General features: G+C 34.4%; 1 protein-coding gene across 2 annotated transcripts in view; it reads right to left on the reverse strand.

Annotated features, from left to right (window-relative positions):
• Positions 1-4480: 4480 nt before the first annotated feature.
• LOC143242923 (lachesin-like) overlaps positions 4481-23898 on the reverse strand; it is a 105387-nt gene continuing 85969 nt past the window's right edge. The window contains exons 4-9 of one of the 2 annotated variants that reach the window (XM_076486534.1): positions 19814-19969; positions 19487-19615; positions 15665-15958; positions 7058-7174; positions 6320-6412; positions 4481-4590 (exon numbers count right to left, since the gene is read on the reverse strand). In XM_076486534.1, coding sequence (XP_076342649.1) covers positions 4493-4590; positions 6320-6412; positions 7058-7174; positions 15665-15958; positions 19487-19615; positions 19814-19969 — 887 coding nt within the window. In that variant the 3' untranslated portion in view covers positions 4481-4492. Of the gene's footprint in view, positions 4591-6319; positions 6413-7057; positions 7175-13624; positions 13823-15664; positions 15959-19486; positions 19616-19813; positions 19970-23898 lie in introns of those variants that run through there. The other variant, XM_076486536.1, reaches the window with a different exon arrangement.

A 23898-nucleotide genomic window follows, 5' to 3' on the forward strand; every position in this document is an offset into this window, starting at 1 on the left:
CTATTAAGGTTCAGTGGTATCACTATAGAGACTATGTTATGTACTTTTTAGTGGTTGATGGGTTCAGTGGTATCACTATATTAGAATTATACACTATATTAATTGTGTTATTAAGGTTCAGTGGTATCACTATAGAGACTATAATTCTGTACTTACTAGTGGTTATTAAGGTTCAGTGGCATCACTATAGAGACTATAATTATGTACTTTTAGTAGTTTATTAAGGTTCAGTGGTATCACTATAGTGACTATAATTATGTACCCTTACTGAGTGGTTATTAAGGTTCAGTGGTATCACCATATAGTGACTATAATTCAGTGGTACTATACTAGTGGTTAAGTTAAGGTTCAGTAATGGTATCTACCTATAGTGAGCTATAATTATGTACTTACTAATAGTAGTTTATTAAGGTTCAGTGGTATCACTATAGTGACTAGAATTATGTGTACTTGTTAGTGACAATTAAGGTTCAGTGGTATCACTGCTACTCAGAGACTAGAATAATGTACCTTGTTAGTGGACTTTAAGGTTCAAAGTGGTATCACTACTAGTGACTAGGAATTATGTACTGACCATGTGACAATTATTGGTTCAATTCAGTGGTAATCACTATAGTGACTATAATTATGTACCTTACTAGTGGTTGGTTGGGTTCAAAGTGGTATCCACTATAGTATTTAGAATTATGTACTTACTAGTGGTTATTAAGGTTCAGTGGTATCACTATAGTGACTATAATTAATGTACTACTAGTGGTTATTAAGTGTTCAGTGATACATCCACTATGGTATTCTAGTGATTATGTACTTGTTAGTGACTATTGGTTCAGTAGTGTCACTATAGTGACTAGAATTATGTACTTGTTAGTGACTATTAAGGTTCAGTGGTATCACTATAGAGATCTTAGAATTATGTACTTGTTAGTAGGTAGTAATGGTTCAGTGGTATCCCTTGTAGTGACTAGAATTATGTACTTATTAGTGACTATTAAGGTTCAGTGGTACTCACTACAGAGACTATAATTATGTACTTACTAGTGGTTATTAAGGTTCAGTGGTATCACCATAGTGACTAGAATTATGTACCTATTAGTGGTTATTAAGTTTCAGTGGTATCACTATAGTGACTATAATTCTATGTACTTACTAGTGGTTATTAAGGTTCAGTGGTATCACTATAGAGACTATAATTATGCACTTACTAGCGGTGGTTATTAAGGTTCAGTGGTATCACTATAGTGACTATAACTTATGTACCTTTACTGAGTGGTTATTAAGGTTCAGTGGTATCACTCATAGAGACTCATAATTCATGTAACTACTACCAGTGGTTATTAAGGTTCAGTGGTATCACTATAGTGACTAGAATTATGTACCTACTAGTGGTTATTACCAGGTTCAGTGTATCACTATAGTGACTAGAATTATGTACTTACTAGTAGAGTGGCTATTAAGGTTCAGTGGTATCACCATAGTGACTAGAATTATGTACTTAATTCAGTGGTTACATAGTGTTCAGTGGTATCACCATAGTGACTAGAATTATGTACCTTACATTAGTGGTTATTAAGGTTCAGTGGTATCACTATAGTGACTAGAATTATGTACTTACTAGTGGTTATTAAGGTTCAGTGGGTATCACTATAGTGACTAGAATTACATGTACCTACTAGTGGTTATTAAGGTTCAGTGGTATCACTATAGTGATTATAAGCACCATGTACTTACCAGTGGTTATTAAGGTTCAGTGGTATCACATAAAGTGACTAGAATTATGTACCTACTAGTGGTTATTAAGGTTCAGTGGTATCACTATAGTGACTAGAATTATGTACTTGTTAGTGACTATTAAGATTCAGTGGTATCACTATAGATACCAGAACCATGTACCCTTACTAGTGGTTATTAAGGTTCAGTGGTATCACCAGCAAGGACGTAGAATTCATGCACTTACTTAGTGGTTATTAAGGTTCAGTTGTATCACTATAGTGACTAGAATTATATACTTACTAGTGGTTATTGGGTTCAGCTGTATCACGTTATGTACTTACTATAGTTATTAACACTCAGAAATTATAGTGACTACCACTGTACTTTTAGTGGTTATTAAGTGTTCAGTGGTATCACCAGAGTGACTATAACTTATGTACCTACTAGTGGTTATTAAGGTTCAGTGGTACCGCATCACCATAGAGAGTATACTATAGAAAAATTTACTTAGTGGTTATTAAGGTTCAGTTGTATCACTATAGAGACTATTAATTATCATACTTACTAGTGGTTATTAAGGTTCAGTGGTATCACCATAGTGACTAGTAATTATGTACTTACTAGTGGTTATTAAGGTTCAGTTGTATCACCATAGAGAGTATAATTATGTACTTACTAGTGGTTATTAAGGTTCAGTGGTATCACTATAGAGACTATAATTATGCAAATTTACTAGTGACTATTAAGGTTCAGTGGTATCACTCATAGTGACTAGAATTATGTACTTACTAGTGGTTTTAAGGTTCAGTGGTATCACTATAGTGAGGTAGAATCTATGTACTTACTAGTGGCCATTAATGTTCAGTGGTATCACTATAGAGACTATAATTATGTACTTGTTAGTGACAGTGGTATTAAGGTTCAAAGTGGTATCACTATAGTGACTAGGAATTATGTACTTACTAGTGGTTTTAAGGTTCAGTGGTATCACTATAGTGAGTAGAATCATGTACTTACTAGTGGTTATTAAGGTTCAGTGGTATCACTATAGTGACTAGAATTATGTACTTGTTAGTGACTGGCCAAGGTTCAGTGGTATCACTATAGTGACTATAATTATGTACTTATTAGTGACTATTAAGGTTCAGTGGTATCACTATAGTGACTAGAATTATGTACTTACTAGTGGTTATTAAGGTTCAGTGGTATCACTATAGTGACTAGAATTATGTAATTACTATAGACTGTTATGGTTCAGTGGTGCCTTTACAGAGTTAGTTATTTATATGAAGTATCTGAGTTAGTTTTTTTTACTGTAAATCGTCCCCAAATTATGAAGTCAAGCAACTTACTATTGGTTCGTTTAGATGCTTGGTAACGAATCATTGGTCTGTGAAGCATGTATCTAGATGTATATATATATATCTATGCACCAATAAAACTTAATAACAATTCAATTTGCATGGAAAACCTTCATACTTGTTATAACTCACTAGTCAAATATTCTATGTTAGATTCAATAAAGAAACTTTGCTAGCTATTTTAATAAAGTTAAAATAAATGGCTAATTTCTAACATGGTTCAGAAAGGCTTGTTAAAGACGAGGCAATAAATATCTAACTTGAAATCGAAAACGAGAAAACTACGTCGTCTGCATCTCAGTTTTCGTCATCCTTATATCAGAGACTTATCTCAATGGTAGTTCTGGGCCCTTCTGATAACACTGTAATATTAACATGATAATCCATGTAACGTGGGCGCTATAATTATTGCAGCGTGTCTTCGTGATTTAGTGTTAGCTCTCAAAATTACTATTAGAAGTTATAGAAAAAGGAAATAGAAATGGTTACGTTTGTGAAGAGATCAACGATAGGGCGTCTGGAACTTGGAATAGCTAACGTTTTATTTGTTGCTAAGGGTAAGATAGAACAAGCGCTTTCCTGAAGATAAGGAATATCAGATTTGATGCAACTATGTAAAGTTTAAAACATTTTGATTTAACTACAGCATTTTGCGAATGAGAAACTCCTTGAATGATGTCTTATATGGACATTTTAATGAGCTAACACGTTGGAATATCTAAACTCCGTGACAGTAGTATTATGGAGAAGAACAAACAAGGTCTCCGGATGTCAGCATCAAAACAAGTTTGGCAGTTTCTCACTAGAGGACGTTATTGTTAAGCATTAATGAACAGAGATTTTAACGTGTGAAGAGCGGCAAAACTTGGCTAAAGTTTGTGAAATCAATATATAAGACGTGATGAAGCACTGAGATAACTCCTTACCCTGACTTTGATGTAATGATTAGTTGTGAATAAGGACTTTCTATCTTAAATTGAATCTTAACTCTATCAAACATGTCTGACAAGATATTACAGCATGTTCTAGATCCGGATAAATTTATCGGCCAGCACCAGTTATGATCCAGTGAAACTGACTACAGAAGCAAAAGCGGAAGATAAAAGTTCCAGTCTCAGGAAGGCTGGTTGGGAGTCCTATTTGAGCATCGCTAGGGGGCGTGGCACTGATGAATCCTCTATGATAACTTTGGCACACTGTGAGGGCTATCGGTTTCATGTTTTTCGTCGTAATCAACATGAATATACATAAGATTTCAGTGACAGAGACAAGTGGTCGCTTGGAAATATTATATTTTGTCACTGAAAAGAGTTTCCCTAAGAAAATTGCTGAACGTCGAGTTCTAGGTAAACACCATGATAAAAGTCTTTGCCCACACAAGTCAATGTCTTCTTCCTCATCTGGAGCCTGGATGTTACGGTCTAGTGGCTGCAGGTTCCAAGCAAAAACACCAAACTTATAACCACAAGTGTTCGTGGCAGCGGAAAAGACGACGCCGAGTCGTTGTATGCACTTTTTTCTGTAGAAAGAAATGACATAAATATTTACATGGGATCAAAACAGATGATTTCTTAAAACTTTCTAGAACATTCACACCTATTTATTATTCACTCTAAAAATGATGCCTTCTGTAAGAATGATAGGGAGTGAAATATTTCAAGGCCGTACGTAATAAATAATAAAAAAATAATTAATAAATAATTTCGTCTGTGATGAACAATAAACCATACACACACAAACAAACATAAAGGATGTCGTGTTAGTTTCTGCCACTAATTTAAGGCTTGAGAAAATTTATTTTCAATAAACAAGTCTCACACAATAACTATTATTGTCAAAAACATAAGATCACTGCACTTCATAAAACTATTTACAGTTTACAGTTCTAAAATATATTATTCTACCAAGTTTGTGTCAGAAACTAACAGTAATGAATACTTCATATTTATACTAAGAACCGTCTGCCAAGTTTGTGTTAGAACTAACAGTAATGAATACTTCATATTTATACTAAGGACTGTCTACCAACTTTGTGTTAGAACTAACAGTAATGAATACTTCATATTTATACTAAGGACTGTCTACCACGTTTGTGTTAGAACTAACAGTAATGAATACTTCATATTTATACTAAGGACTGTCTACCAACTTTGTGTTAGAACTAACAGTAATGGATACTTCATATTTATACTAAAGACTGTCTACCAAGTTTGTGTTAGAACTAACAGTAATGGATACTTCATATTTATACTAAGAACTGTCTACCAAGTTTGTGTTAGAACTAACAGTAATGGATACTTCATATTTATACTAAGGATTGTCTACCAAGTTTGTGTTAGAACTAACAGTAATGAATACTTCATATTTATACTAAGGACTGTCCACCAAGTTTGTGTTAGAACTAACAGTAATGAATACTTCATATTTATACTATGAACTGTCTACCAAGTTACAGATTGGAAAGTTTACCATATGCTTTATTCTGGTTGTTTTGATAGGTGCATGACTTAGACTGTGTGTACTGCTGGTTGATTTTCCTGTCTCAGGCCAGTAGACCTAAGATTATTAGGGAGTACCTTGAGTGGATCTTCATGGTTCTATCTTAGGCCAGTAGTTCTAAGTTACTGTGAAGGATCTTATGTGAACCTCGAAGGTGTCTTTCTACTATAAGATTTGTTTTTCTGTTTTCAAACTGAAGAACTGACACAACGCGAACAAAGTAATAATAAATTGATAAACTGACAATAATGAGGACATTTTCTGTTTCAATTTTTAATAGTATTCAACTAACGTATAATAACCGCATCTAGATATTAAAATAGTTAGCAAATTATTCACGACTAACTGCCTTACAAAAGTCTGCTCATTGTGACAGCATAATTGATAATGTTTTTGGACGTAACTTCACCGAAAGAGGGAGCTGTTTGAAAAAGGATGTATTTTCTTCAAAAATAAATATATATTTATTTAACTGCAGAGGCTTGAATCTTTAGTTGTTTTCTTGTGTACCTACACATATTGGCCCGACATGGCCAAGTGGTGAGGGCGCTCGACTCACAATCTGAGGGTTGTTGGTTCGAATCCTTATCATACCAAAAATCCTCTCTCTTTCAGCCGCAGAGGTGTTATAATGTGACAGTAAATCCCACTATTCGTTGATAAAAGACTAGCCCAAGAGTTAGCGGTGGGTGATAAATGACTAGCAACCCTCACTGTAGTCTTAAGAAGCGCACGTATGCACAACTTACCAGAAACAGCCGTGTTATCTTCTGGAGGAGTAACCCGGATGATGTCCGGATGTACAACATCGTGAGTGTCGTCTATCACATCTGCAGAAATATCTAGAAAAGAGACACTGTGGTTTCGAGAGTATTCGATAACAAATGGTAAAGAGAAGTAGGCCTAGGAGAAACGTGGTGCATCTCACTTAAAAATGAATAACGTTTGATACATAACATTTAGAGTAGGTTGACATAAATAAAGAAAAGTGCTTGTTTGAAATGACGAATATCACAAAGTGTATAAATTTCTCCTTAAAACAGAGAGATCTGTGTCGTAGAGTACAATTTATAAACCAAAATACCAACATGAAACACTGTTGTTTTTTTATCCAATTAAAACTCACTTTTACATTTTAAAACATATGATAAACGTAGTCTTCGTCTAGCAAAAACTGAAAACAACAACTAATATTTCCCTAGATACAAGCCCATCTCAATAACTCAGCGATTTAATGGTTATGTCTGATGACTTATATCGCTAAAAAACCACATTGCGATACCTGTAGTGAGCACAGGACAAATCGTCCATTGGGGGTATCTTTGCGTTTAACAATAAAACAATCCTGATTATGAAACAACATTGATAAAATATATTTATTAGACCTTGAATTATGTTCGTTGAACATTATTTGTACATGCAAACACCAAACTTACACGTTTATAACAGATCTTTAATCAGATCGTTGTATGATTATCATATTATACCTTTCTCGTTAGGCTTAGAGACCACGTTATGGGAGTAACTATTCCACAGTTTTTCTGACTTTGGTTGTAGCGTATCCGGAAGATAAGGCTGCGGTGACGTCACAGGTGCCGGAATCTCTGTAAAATAGAAGAGAAGAATTATGCAAAAGCGTAAATAAAAGAAAGGAAGTTTTTTTATTTCAGAACAATTTCTCAGTTTCATCGATATCGATTGTTTGGGCATACTAGAGTCACTCAAGTCTCACGCTTTGTGATTTACATTACTGATTTGAATTTCGCGCAAAGCTACACGAGGGCTATCTGCGCTAGTCTTCCATAATTTTACAGTGTCAGACTAGTGTAACCCAACTCTTGAGCTACTCTTTTACCAACGGATATTGGGATTGACCGTCACATTATAAAGCCACCTCGGCTTTGGTGTGACGGGGATTCGAATTCGTGACTCTCGGCTTACGAGTCGAGTGCCTTAACCACCTGGCCAGGCCGAGCATCTAACGTTATTGAAATAATCTATTCAATTATTTTGTTCTATAACCAGATTTCTAATCTTGGGTAAGACGACAGTCGACAGGTTCAGCGATGAAAACAATGTTTTAGGTCCTAAAGGTTTTTTATTCTGCTCTTAAAATACAAATTGTATCTTAGTACGATTGACTCTCTGCTTAAAACAAGTAAAACTCATTCAAGTTATTGAAAAATTCCGTTCATAATTTGGTTTATAATCTGTCTGCTATAACGTTTCGTTTGAAATGAAATGAAGCCTAAGTTAATCTCCGAAGATTACAGGCGAATTTCTTTGATTGAGAAGCTAAGAGAAAGCGATTTTCTCACCAGTTAACGTAAAGTTTACAACAGCAACTTCTGACCATGTTTAACAATACAACTTAGAAACTTGAAAACCAATGGTATGATAGCATTCGACTCTTAACAAAATCAAAACGGTAGTTAGATGTTTGAACTGACAGGAGAAACGTGGTTACTCATTATAAATTATTCTTTCTGATAACCGGGTACGTGAAGAAACATAAATAATCATTTTGAGGTGTGATATTTTCATGTTAAGCTGTTTTCTTAAAAGTATAATACATTGGGGAATTATTTCATAAAGCAGACCGGGCATGGCAAAACGTTTTTCGTGACCGGACCGTGGAATCGAGGGACCATGACCCGTTCTCAATATTTGAAGAAGGTGTACTATATGAACAAAGTGAAAATGCGTATCATACGATAAGACAAAAAGTTCCCCAAGCTTTGTTAATTGGTGGTATTAACTAGTTGTCTTCTCAATTGAAAATGTCAGAAATGTAATGCCCAGATAGCCCTTAAAGTAGACGTGTTCGTCGTTTCCATAAGTTAGCTAAACAGTGTATGGATTGTGGTAGTAACAAGAATAAAAGGAAATTAAAGTTAGCACTTTTCTTGAAATTAAAATAAAAGAAATAATCAAAATTTTTATTGTTGTTTTTTAATTTCTTGCAAACTTACACGAGGCCTATCTGCGTAAGCAGTCTATAATTTAGTAGTGTAAGACTATAGGGAAGGCAGCTTAGCTAGTCATCACCACCCACCATCAACTCTTGGGCTACTCTTTTACCAACGAATAGTGGGATTGACCGTGACGTCATAACACATCCACGGTTATAAGGGTCGAGCACGTTTGGTGTGATGGGAATTCGAAACCTTCGACTCTCAGAGAACTTTAAACCTGCTTTAACACCAAGTTTTAGGTAGCGAATAACAACTTATTTTGGATAGTGTAATTTAGGTCGATCTTATCACGAAGTCCTCAGAGAGAGAGAAATTGGTGTTTCAATGCTTTACCAGCTTTCACCATTTAAATTATTAATTTTAATGGCCTTGGGAGGCCTTTAACCCCTTCCATGACTTCTTATGTTGACTTGGTAAGCCTTACCTTGGAGATTGAAACGTTTCGAATTACCCAAGGTTAGTGACTCGTTATTGTATCCAAAACGAACATTAAATTATTTTTAATTCCAATTCTAACTTGAAGAATAAAGGGAAAGTGCTCATGTTGGAAAATTTCTCATTGTGTAGTACATTTATTTGAACTACGGGGATAAATGTAGTACATTTATTTGCATACTACGTATTTTCTTTGTATAAAGTAATATTTTAATACAATTTCACTAAATAACTGTTACAATAAGGGACTGCTGTTCTGATAAGTAAAGTGTATTATCACCAACCAATCAGTTTTCTTCTAATGTCTGATCAGTTAAGCCTATTATGACCAACCAATCAGCTTTCTTCTAATATCTGATCAGTTAAGCCTATCACCACCAACCAACCAGGTTTATTCTAATTCTATCAACGTCTTTTGCTGGAGAAACGTAATGATAAACAATTCTGATGAAACATTGTAGAATGGACGACAACTGCCTGTTGTGGAGACACAAGTGTAGAGGAAGACATTTCCATTTTACAAAGTTTCATCATGAATACTCTGCCTAAACAATCTGTCAAAGAATGAAAAATTATATTTATGATCACACATTCCTATTAGACATCTTGTGTTTTGAAACACTAATCTTGATTCGGTTCCTTAGGGTTTTCCGAGAATAAGAATGTATAAGATATTTCAACCACACTATGTGCATTATAGATATACTATAACAAACTTTATTGTAACAGATGAGTTGTATAAATAGTATACTTACCACACTATGTCCATTACAGATTTACTATAACAAACTTTATTGTAACAGATGAGTTGTATAAATAGTATACTTACCACACTATGTCCATTACAGATTTACTATAACAAACTTTATTGTAACAGATGACTTGTATAAATAGTATACTTACCACACTATGTCCATTACAGATTTACTATAACAAACTTTATTGTAACAGATGACTTGTATAAATAGTATACTTACCACACTATGTCCATTACAGATTTACTATTACAAACTTTATTGTAACAGATGACTTGTATAAATAGTATACTTACCACACTATGTCCATTACAGATTTACTATAACAAACTTTATTGTAACAGATGACTTGTATAAATAGTATACTTACCACACTATGTCCATTACAGATTTACTATTACAAACTTTATTGTAACAGATGACTTGTATAAATAGTATACTTACCACACTATGTCCATTACAGATTTACTATAACAAACTTTATTGTAACAGATGACTTGTATAAATAGTATAGTTACCACACTATGTCCATTACAGATTTACTATAACAAACTTTATTGTAACAGATGACTTGTATAAATAGTATACTTACCACACTATGTCCATTACAGATTTACTATAACAAACTTTATTGTAACAGATGACTTGTATAAATAGTATACTTACCACACTATGTCCATTACAGATTTACTATAACAAACTTTATTGTAACAGATGACTTGTATAAATAGTATACTTACCACACTATGTCCATTACAGATTTACTATTACAAACTTTATTGTAACAGATGACTTGTATAAATAGTATACTTACCACACTATGTCCATTACAGATTTACTATAACAAACTTTATTGTAACAGATGACTTGTATAAATAGTATAGTTACCACACTATGTCCATTACAGATTTACTATAACAAACTTTATTGTAACAGATGACTTGTATAAATAGTATACTTACCACACTATGTCCATTACAGATTTACTATAACAAACTTTATTGTAACAGATGACTTGTATAAATAGTATACTTACCACACTATGTCCATTACAGATTTACTATTACAAACTTTATTGTAACAGATGACTTGTATAAATAGTATACTTACCACACTATGTCCATTACAGATTTACTATAACAAACTTTATTGTAACAGATGACTTGTATAAATAGTATAGTTACCACACTATGTCCATTACAGATTTACTATAACAAACTTTATTGTAACAGATGACTTGTATAAATAGTATACTTACCACACTATGTCCATTACAGATTTACTATAACAAACTTTATTGTAACAGATGACTTGTATAAATAGTATACTTACCACACTATGCCCATTACAGATTTACTATAACAAACTTTATTGTAACAGATGACTTGTAAAAATAGTATACTTACCACACTATGTCCATTACAGATTTACTATAACAAACTTTATTGTAACAGATGACTTGTATAAATAGTATACTTACTACACTATGCCCATTACAGATTTACTATAACAAACTTTATTGTAACAGATGACTTGTATAGAGAGTATACTTACCACACTATGTTCATTACAGATTTACTATAACAAACTTTATTGTAACAGATGACTTGTATAAATAGTATACTTACCACACTATGTCCATTACAGATTTACTATAACAAACTTTATTGTAACAGATGAGTTGTATAAATAGTATACTTACCACACTATGTCCATTACAGATTTACTATAACAAACTTTATTGTAACAGATGACTTGTATAAATAGTATAGTTACCACACTATGTCCATTACAGATTTACTATAACAAACTTTATTGTAACAGATGACTTGTATAAATAGTATACTTACCACACTATGCCCATTACAGATTTACTATAACAAACTTTATTGTAACAGATGACTTGTATAAATAGTATACTTACCACACTATGCCCATTACAGATTTACTATAACAAACTTTATTGTAACAGATGACTTGTAAAAAATAGTATACTTACCACACTATGTCCATTACAGATTTACTATAACAAACTTTATTGTAACAGATGACTTGTATAAATAGTATACTTACTACACTATGCCCATTACAGATTTACTATAACAAACTTTATTGTAACAGATGACTTGTATAGAGAGTATACTTACCACACTATGTTCATTACAGATTTACTATAACAAACTTTATTGTAACAGATGAGTTGTATAAATAGTATACTTACCACACTATGTCCATTACAGATTTACTATAACAAACTTTATTGTAACAGATGAGTTGTATAAATAGTATACTTACCACACTATGTCCATTACAGATTTACTATAACAAACTTTATTGTAACAGATGACTTGTATAAATAGTATACTTACCACACTATGTTCATTACAGATTTACTATAACAAACTTTATTGTAACAGATGACTTGTATAAATAGTATACTTACAACACTATGTCTTTTCTTTTTTACTCAAAACAGTCTGATGAGCTCAGATATTGGGCGAAACGTTTTGTCGGCGTTGTTTATGGTTGATATATAGTGAAAAAGTTGTGCTGTTAACTTGATTTTATCACAAATTTTAGACCAATTGGTTTCTAAGCTTCGCCAGCTTTCAACGTTTGTAACTGTAACTTTTAAGGTATTATACTGCATACACGATAACTGTTTGGTTGGTTGTTTTAAATTTTGCGCAATACTACACGGGGGCTAGCTGCGTTAGCTATCCCTAATTTTGAAGTGTAAGACTAGAGGGAAGGCAGCTAGTCATCACCACCCACTGCCAACTTTTGTGCTACTCTTTTGCCAACGAATAGTGGGATTGACCGTCACATTATAACGCCACCATGGCTGAAAGGGCGAGCACATTTGGTGCGAAGGGGATTCAAACCCACGACCCTCGGATTACGAGTCGAGTGCCTTATCCACTTGGCCATGCCGGGCCACATTTACTCTGTTAAGACATCTACGTGTCCCCCTGGTGGCTCAGACTAAGTCTGAGGACGTGAAACGTTACAAACAGGGTTTTGATTCTTGAGGTGTGCACAGCATAGATGATTCATTGAGTGGAGCTTGTGCTTAATAATAAACAAATAAACAACATAGATAACCGCATTTGTGAAACCAAGGGGAACGAGTTTATAAAACTCGCATGTAGACCAGTTTGACCATGAAGAAGGTAACGTAAGCATATGTAAAGTGTTTTGTGATGACGTCATGACCACTCTATATGGTTCTTATGGCGTGTAAAAGCAGTGTTTGGTTTAGAGTTTCAGAACATTGTTCCTATTGGTCTTGTGAATGAAGTAACCTGAACAACTGATAAACTTTTGAGACAGATTCACATACATCAAACCTTAGAAATTTCACGTCTTAATGCCATCATCGGCTCCAGTTCTCTATTTCAAATTAACCGCTTCTTAGCCGTGTAGGTTACATTGTGGTTCACTTTCACTGAGCGAAGAATTGAGAAGGTTAAGAAGACAGAATGCCACTAAAATCACTAAGATCTAACATTCGAACTAGTGATAAAAAAAATTGCCCGAGGCTCACTGACAACCCAATGATAGGATGTTGTCCGCGACGTTGTTTGTCGTGTTCGTCTATAAAAGTATTATAATATTACAAAGTATTTACCATTATTATTTTATAACGTTTTAGTCGCCAGGTTCTCACAGCCACCGTACGACATAATCTGTACAATTATTGTACGTTATTAGACCTCGAAACTGTCTTGTAATTTAACTCAATTTTAAATCTTTAGTTGCTATTATGTGTGTAACTAGCTAAGACGAACCTCGAAACTTCTTGTAACTTTTCCATTTGACGTGTACGTCTGTCCCATTTTTGTGTCCCCTGTATTTTCTGTCAGAACTTACTAATTCTCAAGATACTCACAGATGTAAAAATGTTGTTTATTTAAGAATTGTTATAATTAATTACACTTCACTAAATGAAAGTAATTATTAAGCCTTTTAATGACTTCCATAGACAGCAGCTACTTGAAGTGTTTTCCTTTGAGGACGTCACAGTCTTTTTGCTGAGATCTTCTCTCGTGGCCTTGCTTTAAGGGCAATTGCATCTTTCTTAATCCTAAAATATTCTATCGTCAGATGGCGTTGCTTTGACCTATTTATGGGTTGATTTACATCAAGTTTCATTGTTTGTATTGATATTAGCCTAAATATACTTACGTTTTCACAAGTTTTTTCTTCGCTTGTTTTTAATGCTGTGTTTCAATACACATTGGAAAGTTATATTGAAATCCAAGTTCTAAATACAATAAGTTTCAAAGTGTAATATGTTTCAATACACATTGGAAAGTTGTATTGAAATCCAAGATCTAAATACAATAAGTTTCAAAGTGTAATATGTTTCAATATACATAGGAAAGTTGTATTGAAAACCAAGATCTAAATACAATAAGTTTCAAACTGTAATATGTTTCAATACACATAGGAAAGTTGTATTGAAAACCAAGATCAAAATACAATAAGTTTCAAACTGTAATATGTTTCAATACACATAGGAAAGTTGTATTGAAAACCAAGATCTAAATACAATAAGTTTCAAACTGTAATATGTTTCAATACACATAGGAAAGTTGTATTGAACTCCAAGATCTAAATACAATAAGTTTCAAAGTGTAATATGTTTCAATACACATTGGAAAGTTGTATTGAAAACCAAGATCTAAATACAATAAGTTTCAAACTGTAATATGTTTCAATATACATAGGAAAGTTGTATTGAAAACCAAGATCTAAATACAATAAGTTTCAAACTGTAATATGTTTCAATACACATAGGAAAGTTGTATTGAAAACCAAGATCAAAATACAATAAGTTTCAAACTGTAATATGTTTCAATACACATAGGAAAGTTGTATTGAAAACCAAGATCTAAATACAATAAGTTTCAAACTGTAATATGTTTCAATACACATAGGAAAGTTGTATTGAAATCCAAGTTCTAAATACAATAAGTTTCAAACTGTAATATGTTTCAATACACATAGGAAAGTTGTATTGAAAACCAAGATCTAAATACAATAAGTTTCAAACTGCAATATGTTTCAATACACATTGGAAAGTTGTATTGAAAACCAAGATCTAAATACAATAAGTTTCAAACTATAATATTTATTGATTGTCTATTATAATTATTGGCTTGTAATTTCTGTTTCACCCTGTATTTAAGCTTTTTAAAGAACAACACAATTCTGTAAGAAAGCTGACTACAAGGGGTAATGATACTATTGTTAACACTAGAATTACGATTCTCAAATTATTTCCAGTTATTAATAATACTTATAGGAGTAGATACTACGTTTGAAACTGTGTAACTTCAGTGAAACTAGATGACAATACTGTTTTGGTTTTATAATGTAGTAAGGAAAAACAATGAATTCAAACGTTTTACTATATTTACAGACATTACCAGAACTTGTGACTTAGTAATTACATATATATTGTTGTAAAAGTAAACACTGTACCGTATTGCAACGTCCTAATGACCTATGAGAAGATATTTAAAATAACATTTCGATTAACAATTCGAACCTTCCATACATCGGCAGTGCTGCCTGCCTACTTGTTTACCCATTGTTCAGTTTAGTATATAATCATTAGCTCTGTAGTTTGATATATTAAATACCCACTGTATGGTTTAGAAACTAATCCATACATATGTTATTCATTATTGATTGTACACTAAACATGCTATTACCAAACGTATTGTTTATAACGTTATTGTCAGTTCCCCGCTGGTACAGCGGTAAGTCTACGGATTTACAATGCTAAAATCAGGGGTTCGATTTCCCTCGTTGGATTCAGTTGAAAGCCCGACGTGGCTTTGTTCTAAGAAAACACGCATACGTTATTATTAATGGTAAATCTTAAGACAAAACGTACATAATAATATGTATTACTCACCGTACAGTTTAATAGTGCCATCTGCAAATCCGAGAGAATTCTTAGCTGAACAACGGTAAGTTCCAAGGTCATCAGGTTGAAGGTTTCGAATTTGTAGCTTCATGTGAGTCTTATAAGGTCCGCTAGGTGTCTCGCTGGTATTGTATTTTGTGTTGGAGATGACGATGTAGACGTCTTTTTCTCTGATCCAATACGCTACAGACTTAGGATGTGATTCTAAGTTACAGTCAAGGGTGACGTCAGATCCGATCGCAGCGCCGACTACTTGGTTTGGAACCGCGATTGTTGGCTGGACTGGAATATAAACAGTCAAAATTACGTCATGCAAAATGATATATTTTTATTTTATGAGATTAATTACGGCTGTCGTTAAATGGATTAATATTTTTGTAGAACATTTTAAAATTCTCTGTCTTACGAAGGAAGTTGTTGAATACAGTATTAATTTATCTTCCACCACATCACTACCTTAAATTCAAAGTGGTTTCCCCCAGTTGAACAAACGCACGGGTAATGAAATATCTTTTCTTCCCAAGTCTTCACTTCATACATCTGACCTTTTATATAGAAAATAGTTGTTCTAAAAGAAAAAAAAAAAAACTTTGTCTGTTGCTGCTGAAGGCACAAGAAATTACTCGAGAGAAAAAAAGTTCTACCTTCTAAATGTAAAAACGTGTCTTTATATGATAAGTGGAAGGAAGAAGACAGCTTAGGCTTAATGTCGTTAATGAATAAAGTTTTTATTCGCAATTACGAGTACAGAAAAATACACTTCACAGCCTCGTTCTTTGTAGCAACTCTATATACAGTAAGCTTTGATGTCAACTGCAGTTTCACTTTAACACGCTTGTTTATAGCCGTTATAAAATTAAAATGTTACCATTTTAGTTTACCCTTGTAAAATATTTAAAATTGTCATCAGCTGTTCGAACGTTCTAGTAGTCTTAGAACGACAAGGACGTCTAAATGTTAGAACTTATTTATTACAGTTCGAATAGTAGGGAAAGTAGTTTCAAAGGAGCAAACATGCACGACCTTAAACCGCCACAAGACATGGGCAGAGACGGTTAATTTCACCGTTTCCTCGGGGAATCACCACAACATACGTGCTCTCCTGCACAACACAGTAAACAACACCGTTGAGATTAAAACTAGGTCCTCAAAACTATTAGATTTCGTCACGTTTGGTTAAACATAAAGCTACAAAATGGGCTGTTCGTACTCTGCCCACCAGGGTATTGGGACTCGAATTGTTTTCATTTTACGATATATATATATATATTCCTTCGCCTCTGATGTACACTCCGAGACATTTCGCACACCGGGCGAGAAGTGAACTAAGAAAATAGTTCCTCAGCACTTTATGGACAGGCAGACACCTTTTAACAATGCTACCACATTCTTTGAAGCATGTTTGTTTGTTTATTTTAAACTTCGCGCAAAGCTACAAGAGGGCTATCTGCGCTAGCCGTCCCTAATTTAGCAGTGTAAGACTAGAGGGAAAGCAACTAGTCATCACCACCCACCGCCAACTCTTGGGCTACTCTTTTACCAACGAATAGTGGGATTGACCGTCACATTATAACGCCCCACGGCTGAAAGGGCGAACATGTTTGGTGCGACAGGGATTCGAACCCGCGACCCTCGGATCACGAGTCGAACACGCTTGGCCGTGCCGGGCCCTCTTTGAAGCAAGGTGTAGTCTAGTGTCATCAAGGGATGGCAGTATTATCTTATCCAAGACTTTATAATAAAGCTTCAAAGTTAAGATAATAACTACATGAAAAGTGTCATATAAAGTAGTTGATAAAAGTTTTGTTCAGAAGAATCTGAAATTTTTATGAATTAAATGAGTAAAACTTTAGAATGTTTCGTTTGTTACTAAACATGCTGCTCTAGACTTTATATTGTAGTGGTTCGTAATCTACATCAGGAGCACTTCGTATTTTACACTAATAGCATTTCACAGTACACACTAGTAGCGGTTCATACTCTAAACCATTAGCCCTTCATAATCTACACCGGTCAATCTAAAGAATGAGTAACAAGATGTACATTTTGGAGATACAGGTAAAAGTTTTATCTGTTTTATACTTACTGAAAGCTGATAGATAATAAGAAAATCATTTTCGCTGAGAAAGTTAGGTTACAACTTCGTGTAAGTCAATAAGCAGAGGTTCGTTCTAGCTCAAAACGGCTGAAAATGTTTGAAGAAAATGCCTGCTATTTGTAGCATCAAAGTAAGATGAGAAGATGAGATTTAGGTAATAAAAAATATTCTCATAATCACCAGCCAAGCGATGGTTATTGAACCCAACTTTCTAGTTAATAAAGTAAACTTTAGTTCACTTATTGCCGGAACTATACGCCTTTTGTGCCAAAGAAGCCTCATATATTAAGGGCTACGTTCAAGCAAGTTGTGTCATTGGTTATTACTGAAATGAATTTTTCCGAGGTAACTCTTTCCATGCTTGCTGTGTTTGTTTGTAGCAAGTTGATGAATGAGGCACTACAGTGTTAAGCATGTCGGTTACACACGAGATTCTGTTTGATGTTACATTTTCAAAGCGAGCCGTACTGAGTGACCAGGTATTATTATTTGAAAACCTCGTGCGTGAAAACACACTTATAATTTAAACACAGTTATAATTGAATCATACAACACAAGCCTAACGTTACGTACAGTATAGCATAACGAAGTTATTGATCCATTTAAGGGTTCTTCATGAAACCATGGACGTCAAAATTTTCTGAAGTGAATTACTGGTGATAATAGTGAATTACATGTCGGTGGGGGGTGTAGGTGGGATGACATGCAACAAAGTACGTTGTGTCTCAGCTAAACGAACTACAAACGGAGTAAAATTGCTATGTCTTAAAGTAAACAGGACAAGTATGGCGTAATAACTATGTTGGACATTAAAATCTGAAGTGATTACGAAAGGCAAATAACAAGGAATTGAGTGCAACATCTGTTGTTTTCCTGATTATGTCTGAACTGGATCTTCACGAGGAGATAAGTAGATAGTTTTTTAATCAACGGATCAGATATTATCTGCCACAAAACTGAACATAATCAGGCTCAAACGTTAACAGTATTGATAACATTAGTAAACACGGATCACGTGACTTTTAAAGGAGAACGGGATGATCATGTGATTATTTATACATTTAGGTTATTACTAAGACAATTAGCTTACTGACGCATGCTCATTATTATAATTATCACTGACGGTTACCATAACTACCTAAAGTCTGCTCCAATTACAATCCGCATATTAACATGAGGTTATTAATATAATTACTTCGAGAATACTCCTAATAAAGGATCTTTATCAACATTAGGTGATTATTATAAGTAACAGCAAGCCGGCTCTAGAACAATCCATTTACTAACAAGTGTTGATTATCGTAAGTACCTACAGACCTGTCCCAGAACAATCCGTTAAGTAACAGGTGTTGATTATTGCAAATATCTAAAGACCAGTCCCAGAAGAATCCGTTAAGTAACAGGTGTTGATTATTGTAAATATCTAAAGACCTGTCCCAGAACAATCCGTTAAGTAACAGGTGCTGATTATTGTAAATATCTAAAGACCGGTCCCAGAACAATCCGTTAAGTAACAGGTGTTGATTATTGTAAATATCTAAAGACCGGTCCCAGAACAATCCGTTAAGTAACAGGTGTTGATTATTGTAAATATCTAAAGACCTGTCCCAGAACAATCCGTTAAGTAACAGGTGTTGATTATTGTAAATATCTAAAGACCTGTCCCAGAACAATCCGTTAACTAACAGGTGTTGATTATTGTAAATACTTACATGCCACCCCCAGAACTATTCTTTTGCTTACAGACGGCTGAACTCCGTTTGATGCAATGCACAAGTATGCTCCGATGTGATGCCTGTTAACTTTTAAAATACTCAGGTTCGATCCCACCACCGATGGTACTGAAAGAGACCAAACACAGTTCAGATGTAGTTTTGTCATTTATGGCGTTTAAATAAGGAGAAATGCCATATTTATAAAACAAAACTGGGGTTAATTGTATTTAAGTTGAAGATGAAAAGAAAACTGAAGCAGTATAAAAGAAATACTTGAATCTGTTTTGATATTTATAAGGAAAAAATTACTAGATAGCAATTTACCTTTTTTGCTTCCAATAGATATTGGAAGACTGTCTTCTCTTCTCCATGTAATAGTTGGTTCCGGCGAGCCTGTGGCAACACATTTCAATGTTACCTCTTCGTTTTCTTTGACCTCTAGGTCAGTGCTGGTATTTCCTTCATCTATCCTAGGTGGAACTGAACGTTAAAAAATAACAAATTTAACGAGTATCCTCTGCTTTTGACGTAATTTTTTTTGACATCTCAAATGGTATTCCTACAAAAACACATTAGCACATCTGAAATGACATAAAAACGTAACTCTATAGATTGCTGTTGTTTATTTAGTTTTAAGTTAGAGTGAAAAAATGGTGTTTCTGATTTATCTTAAATCGAGTGTAACCGTTTTAATGTAACGTGTAGGTTACTTTAAAACGTTTTAAGCTATCAATCCACTAATAGATATGATATAAAGTTAATATAAATGTCTAATATAAAGCGCATAGTTAAACATACAACTCGCTCTCTATGCGTATACATGTAGTACAATAACTTATGTGGCAGGACAGGGCAGAGTTATTAGATAACAGCGAAGTAGATGGGTGAGTTCAAGGTTCGAGATATGATGGTGTTTAACACGCTCCGCGTTATAGAAGTCATAGTTAATTCAAAATTTTGAATCCTGGAGGCCGTTTAGAGGTTATTTAACCCACGTGCTTATCAGCTTGATAATTCCTATTCTGGAGAAACTAAATATGTTAAACAATGTCGTAGTTAATACATGAGCATGTTAGGAGTTGTAGGAGTTATAGCATTAATGTGTCAGTGACGAATGTTTTATTAGTAACCAACTTTTGTGTTTCGTGGTTTTTAAAATGACAACCATTTCTCTAATTTGTGTTTTTGTTCTTGAAGAGGTTTCTTTAAAATACTTGGTTTTTATTGACCATATTACGTGTGTTTATAGCAAAGCCACATCGGGCTATCTGCTGAGCCCACCGAGGGGAATCGAACCCCTAATTTTGTCGTTGTAAATCCGTAGACTTACTGCTGTATTACAGGAGTGTAACAATATTACGTTCTGAATGTTTAATAAATGAATATATATACTTTTATTACTCCTCATTTTGTAACAAGTTCCACTGAAAATCAACTCTGAGCATGGAGATACATTCTATCTCTTTACATCTGGCGCTAGGTGCGCTGCCCGCAAAAATATGTTACGAAAATACAACAGGACATTACCTCGTGGGTCGAACAACTGAGAGGATACATTAACACATAATTTGTTATACTGCTGTATTTTTTCTATTACACAAGTTTAGTAAAATAAAAATTGATCAAATTTAACCTTATCTAGAATGTTCATTTAATAAAACATGTTTCCTTTAACTTGCAGAAGTTTTTCTGGCAGTTGTACTTCTGATGCGCCATTATGTTTCAAGTTTATCTGCAGCATACCGAACATTTTAAGACAATTTGGATTTGTTTGTTTGTTTTGAATATTCACACAAACCTACACAAGAGCTATCTGCGCTAGCCGTCCCTGATTTAGCAGTGTGAGGCTAGAGAGAAGGTAGCTAGTCATCACTACCCACCGCCAACTCTTGGGCTACTCTTTTACCAATGAATAGTAGGGCTGACCGTCACTTTATAACGCCCCCACGGCTGAAAGAGCAAGCATGTTTGGTGTGAGCGGGATTCAAACCTGCGACCCTCAGATTACGAGTCAAGGGCCTTGACCACCTGGCCATGCAGGGTCTAGACAACTTGGAAGTGGAAGTTGATCTGTTACTTTTGGAGTTGTAGATGAAACTGTTAACTTACTTTTTTTTATAAAAAGGGCGTTAGTAAAGAAAGTATACTGTATCACAACTCTTATTGGCTCAACAGAAGACTTATAACGCAAAAAATCTGGTTTCGATACCCGTAGTGAGCACGTGACGAGTAACTCATTGTGCAGTTTTGCGATTAACAACAAACAGCATCTCTGTGTAAATATATTTCAAGAAAACCACAAATACTGTAGCACAAGGATGAATGATTTAATTGGACATCTACCAATAAACTTCAATGTTAGTGGTCCTCTTCTACCTTCTAAGCTTCTGTTGTACAGTACAGAAGATTCTGTAGATGTCGAATAGCTATGTGCGACTGTGTATGAGCCCTTGCATTACGTTCTCTCGAATGCAATGACATGCACGTGGAATTAAAAGACAGTCTTAGCGTGACAACTTAATGCCAGTGTAATGACATTCTGCAAACCCGATCTCTCTACACCTATTGATCTCAGGAGAGGAAATTTATATCGAAGATATGATTAAACTCCTTTTCCTAACAAAGGAGATGCAGGGACTAGTGACTGTGTCAACTAGACGAAGAACGAAGAGTTGTGGAGCGAGAAATAAGATCACATACTGTTACGCTTTAATTATAGCATCGGATTTCGGTGACTTTTTCGTTGCTTCTTAGCACAGTTGATGGGTTGGTAAGGAAAACATTAGATAATACAGATTACGTTTGTAGAATATGTGCATAACATACAGCCACAAAAAGTAAGTCTTTCGTGTTAACTTGTATACACAGTAGTATATAAATTATAACTAATCCATGTAGTTCCAATTAACACGTTTGAATAAATTGATATTTCAATAAGTAACTTGTTGCTTGCCAGAGGGCGGTGTTATCGTTGGTTTGTTTTTGAATTTCGCGTAAAGCTAGCTATCCACTGTAGCCGTCCCTAATTTAGCAGTGTGAGACTAGAGGGAAGGCAGCTAGTCATCACCACTCACCGCCAACTCTTGGGCTACTCTTTTATCAACGGAAAGTGGGATTGCTCTTCACATTATAACGCCTCCACGGCTGAAAGGGCGAGCATGTTTGTTGCGACGGGGATTCGAATCGCGACCTTCGGATTACGAGTCGAACGTCTTAAGCCATCTGGCCATGCCAAGCCCAGGGCGGTGTTATCGTTGGTTTGTTTTGTTGAGTTTCGCGCAAAGCTGTTCGAGGTGACATCGGCACTGGCCGTTGGTAATTTTGGAATGGTGTACTGGAGAAAGGACACCTCAGGGAAGTGAGTACTATACAAGAGTAACAATAGTTATCGTGTGTGTGTGTTTCAGGGTTCAATATTTACCTTCCAAATTAAGGAGGTCTAGTGAAAATAGCAATCTAATAGATGTGCGCGAAATCTAAAAGAAAGAAAACCTGAAAGAAACAATACCCAACCTTACGAAAATAAGAAAGAAAACCTGAAGGAAACAATATCAACCTTACGAAAATAAGAAAGAAAACATGAAGGAAACAATATCCAACCTTACGAAAATAAGATATAAAAACTGAAGGAAAAATATCCAACCTTACGAAAATAAGAAAGAAAACCTGAAGGAAACAATATCAACCTTACGAAAATAAGAAAGAAAAACTGAAGGAAACAATACCCAACCTTACGAAAATAAGAAAGAAAAACTGAAGGAAACAATATCAAACCTTACGAAAATAAGAAAGAAAACCTGAAGGAAACAATACCCAACCTTACGAAAATAAGAAAGAAAAACTGAAGGAAACAATATCCAACCTTACGAAAATAAGATATAAAAACTGAAGGAAACAATACCCAACCTTACGAAAATAAGAAAGAAAAAGTGAAGGAAACAATATCCAACCTTACGAAAATAAGAAAGAAAACCTGAAGGAAACAATACCCAACCTTACGAAAATAAGAAAGAAAAACTGAAGGAAACAGTATCCAACCTTACGAAAATAAGATATAAAAACTGAAGGAAACAATACCCAACCTTACGAAAATAAGAAAGAAAAACTGAAGGAAACAATATCCAACCTTACGAAAATAAGAAAGAAAAACTGGAAGGAAACAATGCCAACCTTACGAAAATAAGAAAGAAAACTGAAGGAAACAATATCAACCTTACGAAAATAAGAAAGAAAACCTGAAGGAACAATACCCAACCTACGAAAATAAGAAAAAAAAAACTGAAGGAAACAATATCCAACCTTACGAAAATAAGATATAAAACTGAAGGAAACAATACCCAACCTTACGAAAATAAGAAAGAAAAAAGTGGAAGGAAACAATATCCAACCTACCAAAATAAGAAAGAAAA

Source organism: Tachypleus tridentatus, unplaced genomic scaffold (genome assembly GCF_004210375.1).
Source record: "Tachypleus tridentatus isolate NWPU-2018 unplaced genomic scaffold, ASM421037v1 Hic_cluster_2, whole genome shotgun sequence".
In the NCBI taxonomy this organism is placed as follows: Eukaryota; Metazoa; Arthropoda; class Merostomata; order Xiphosura; family Limulidae; genus Tachypleus; species Tachypleus tridentatus.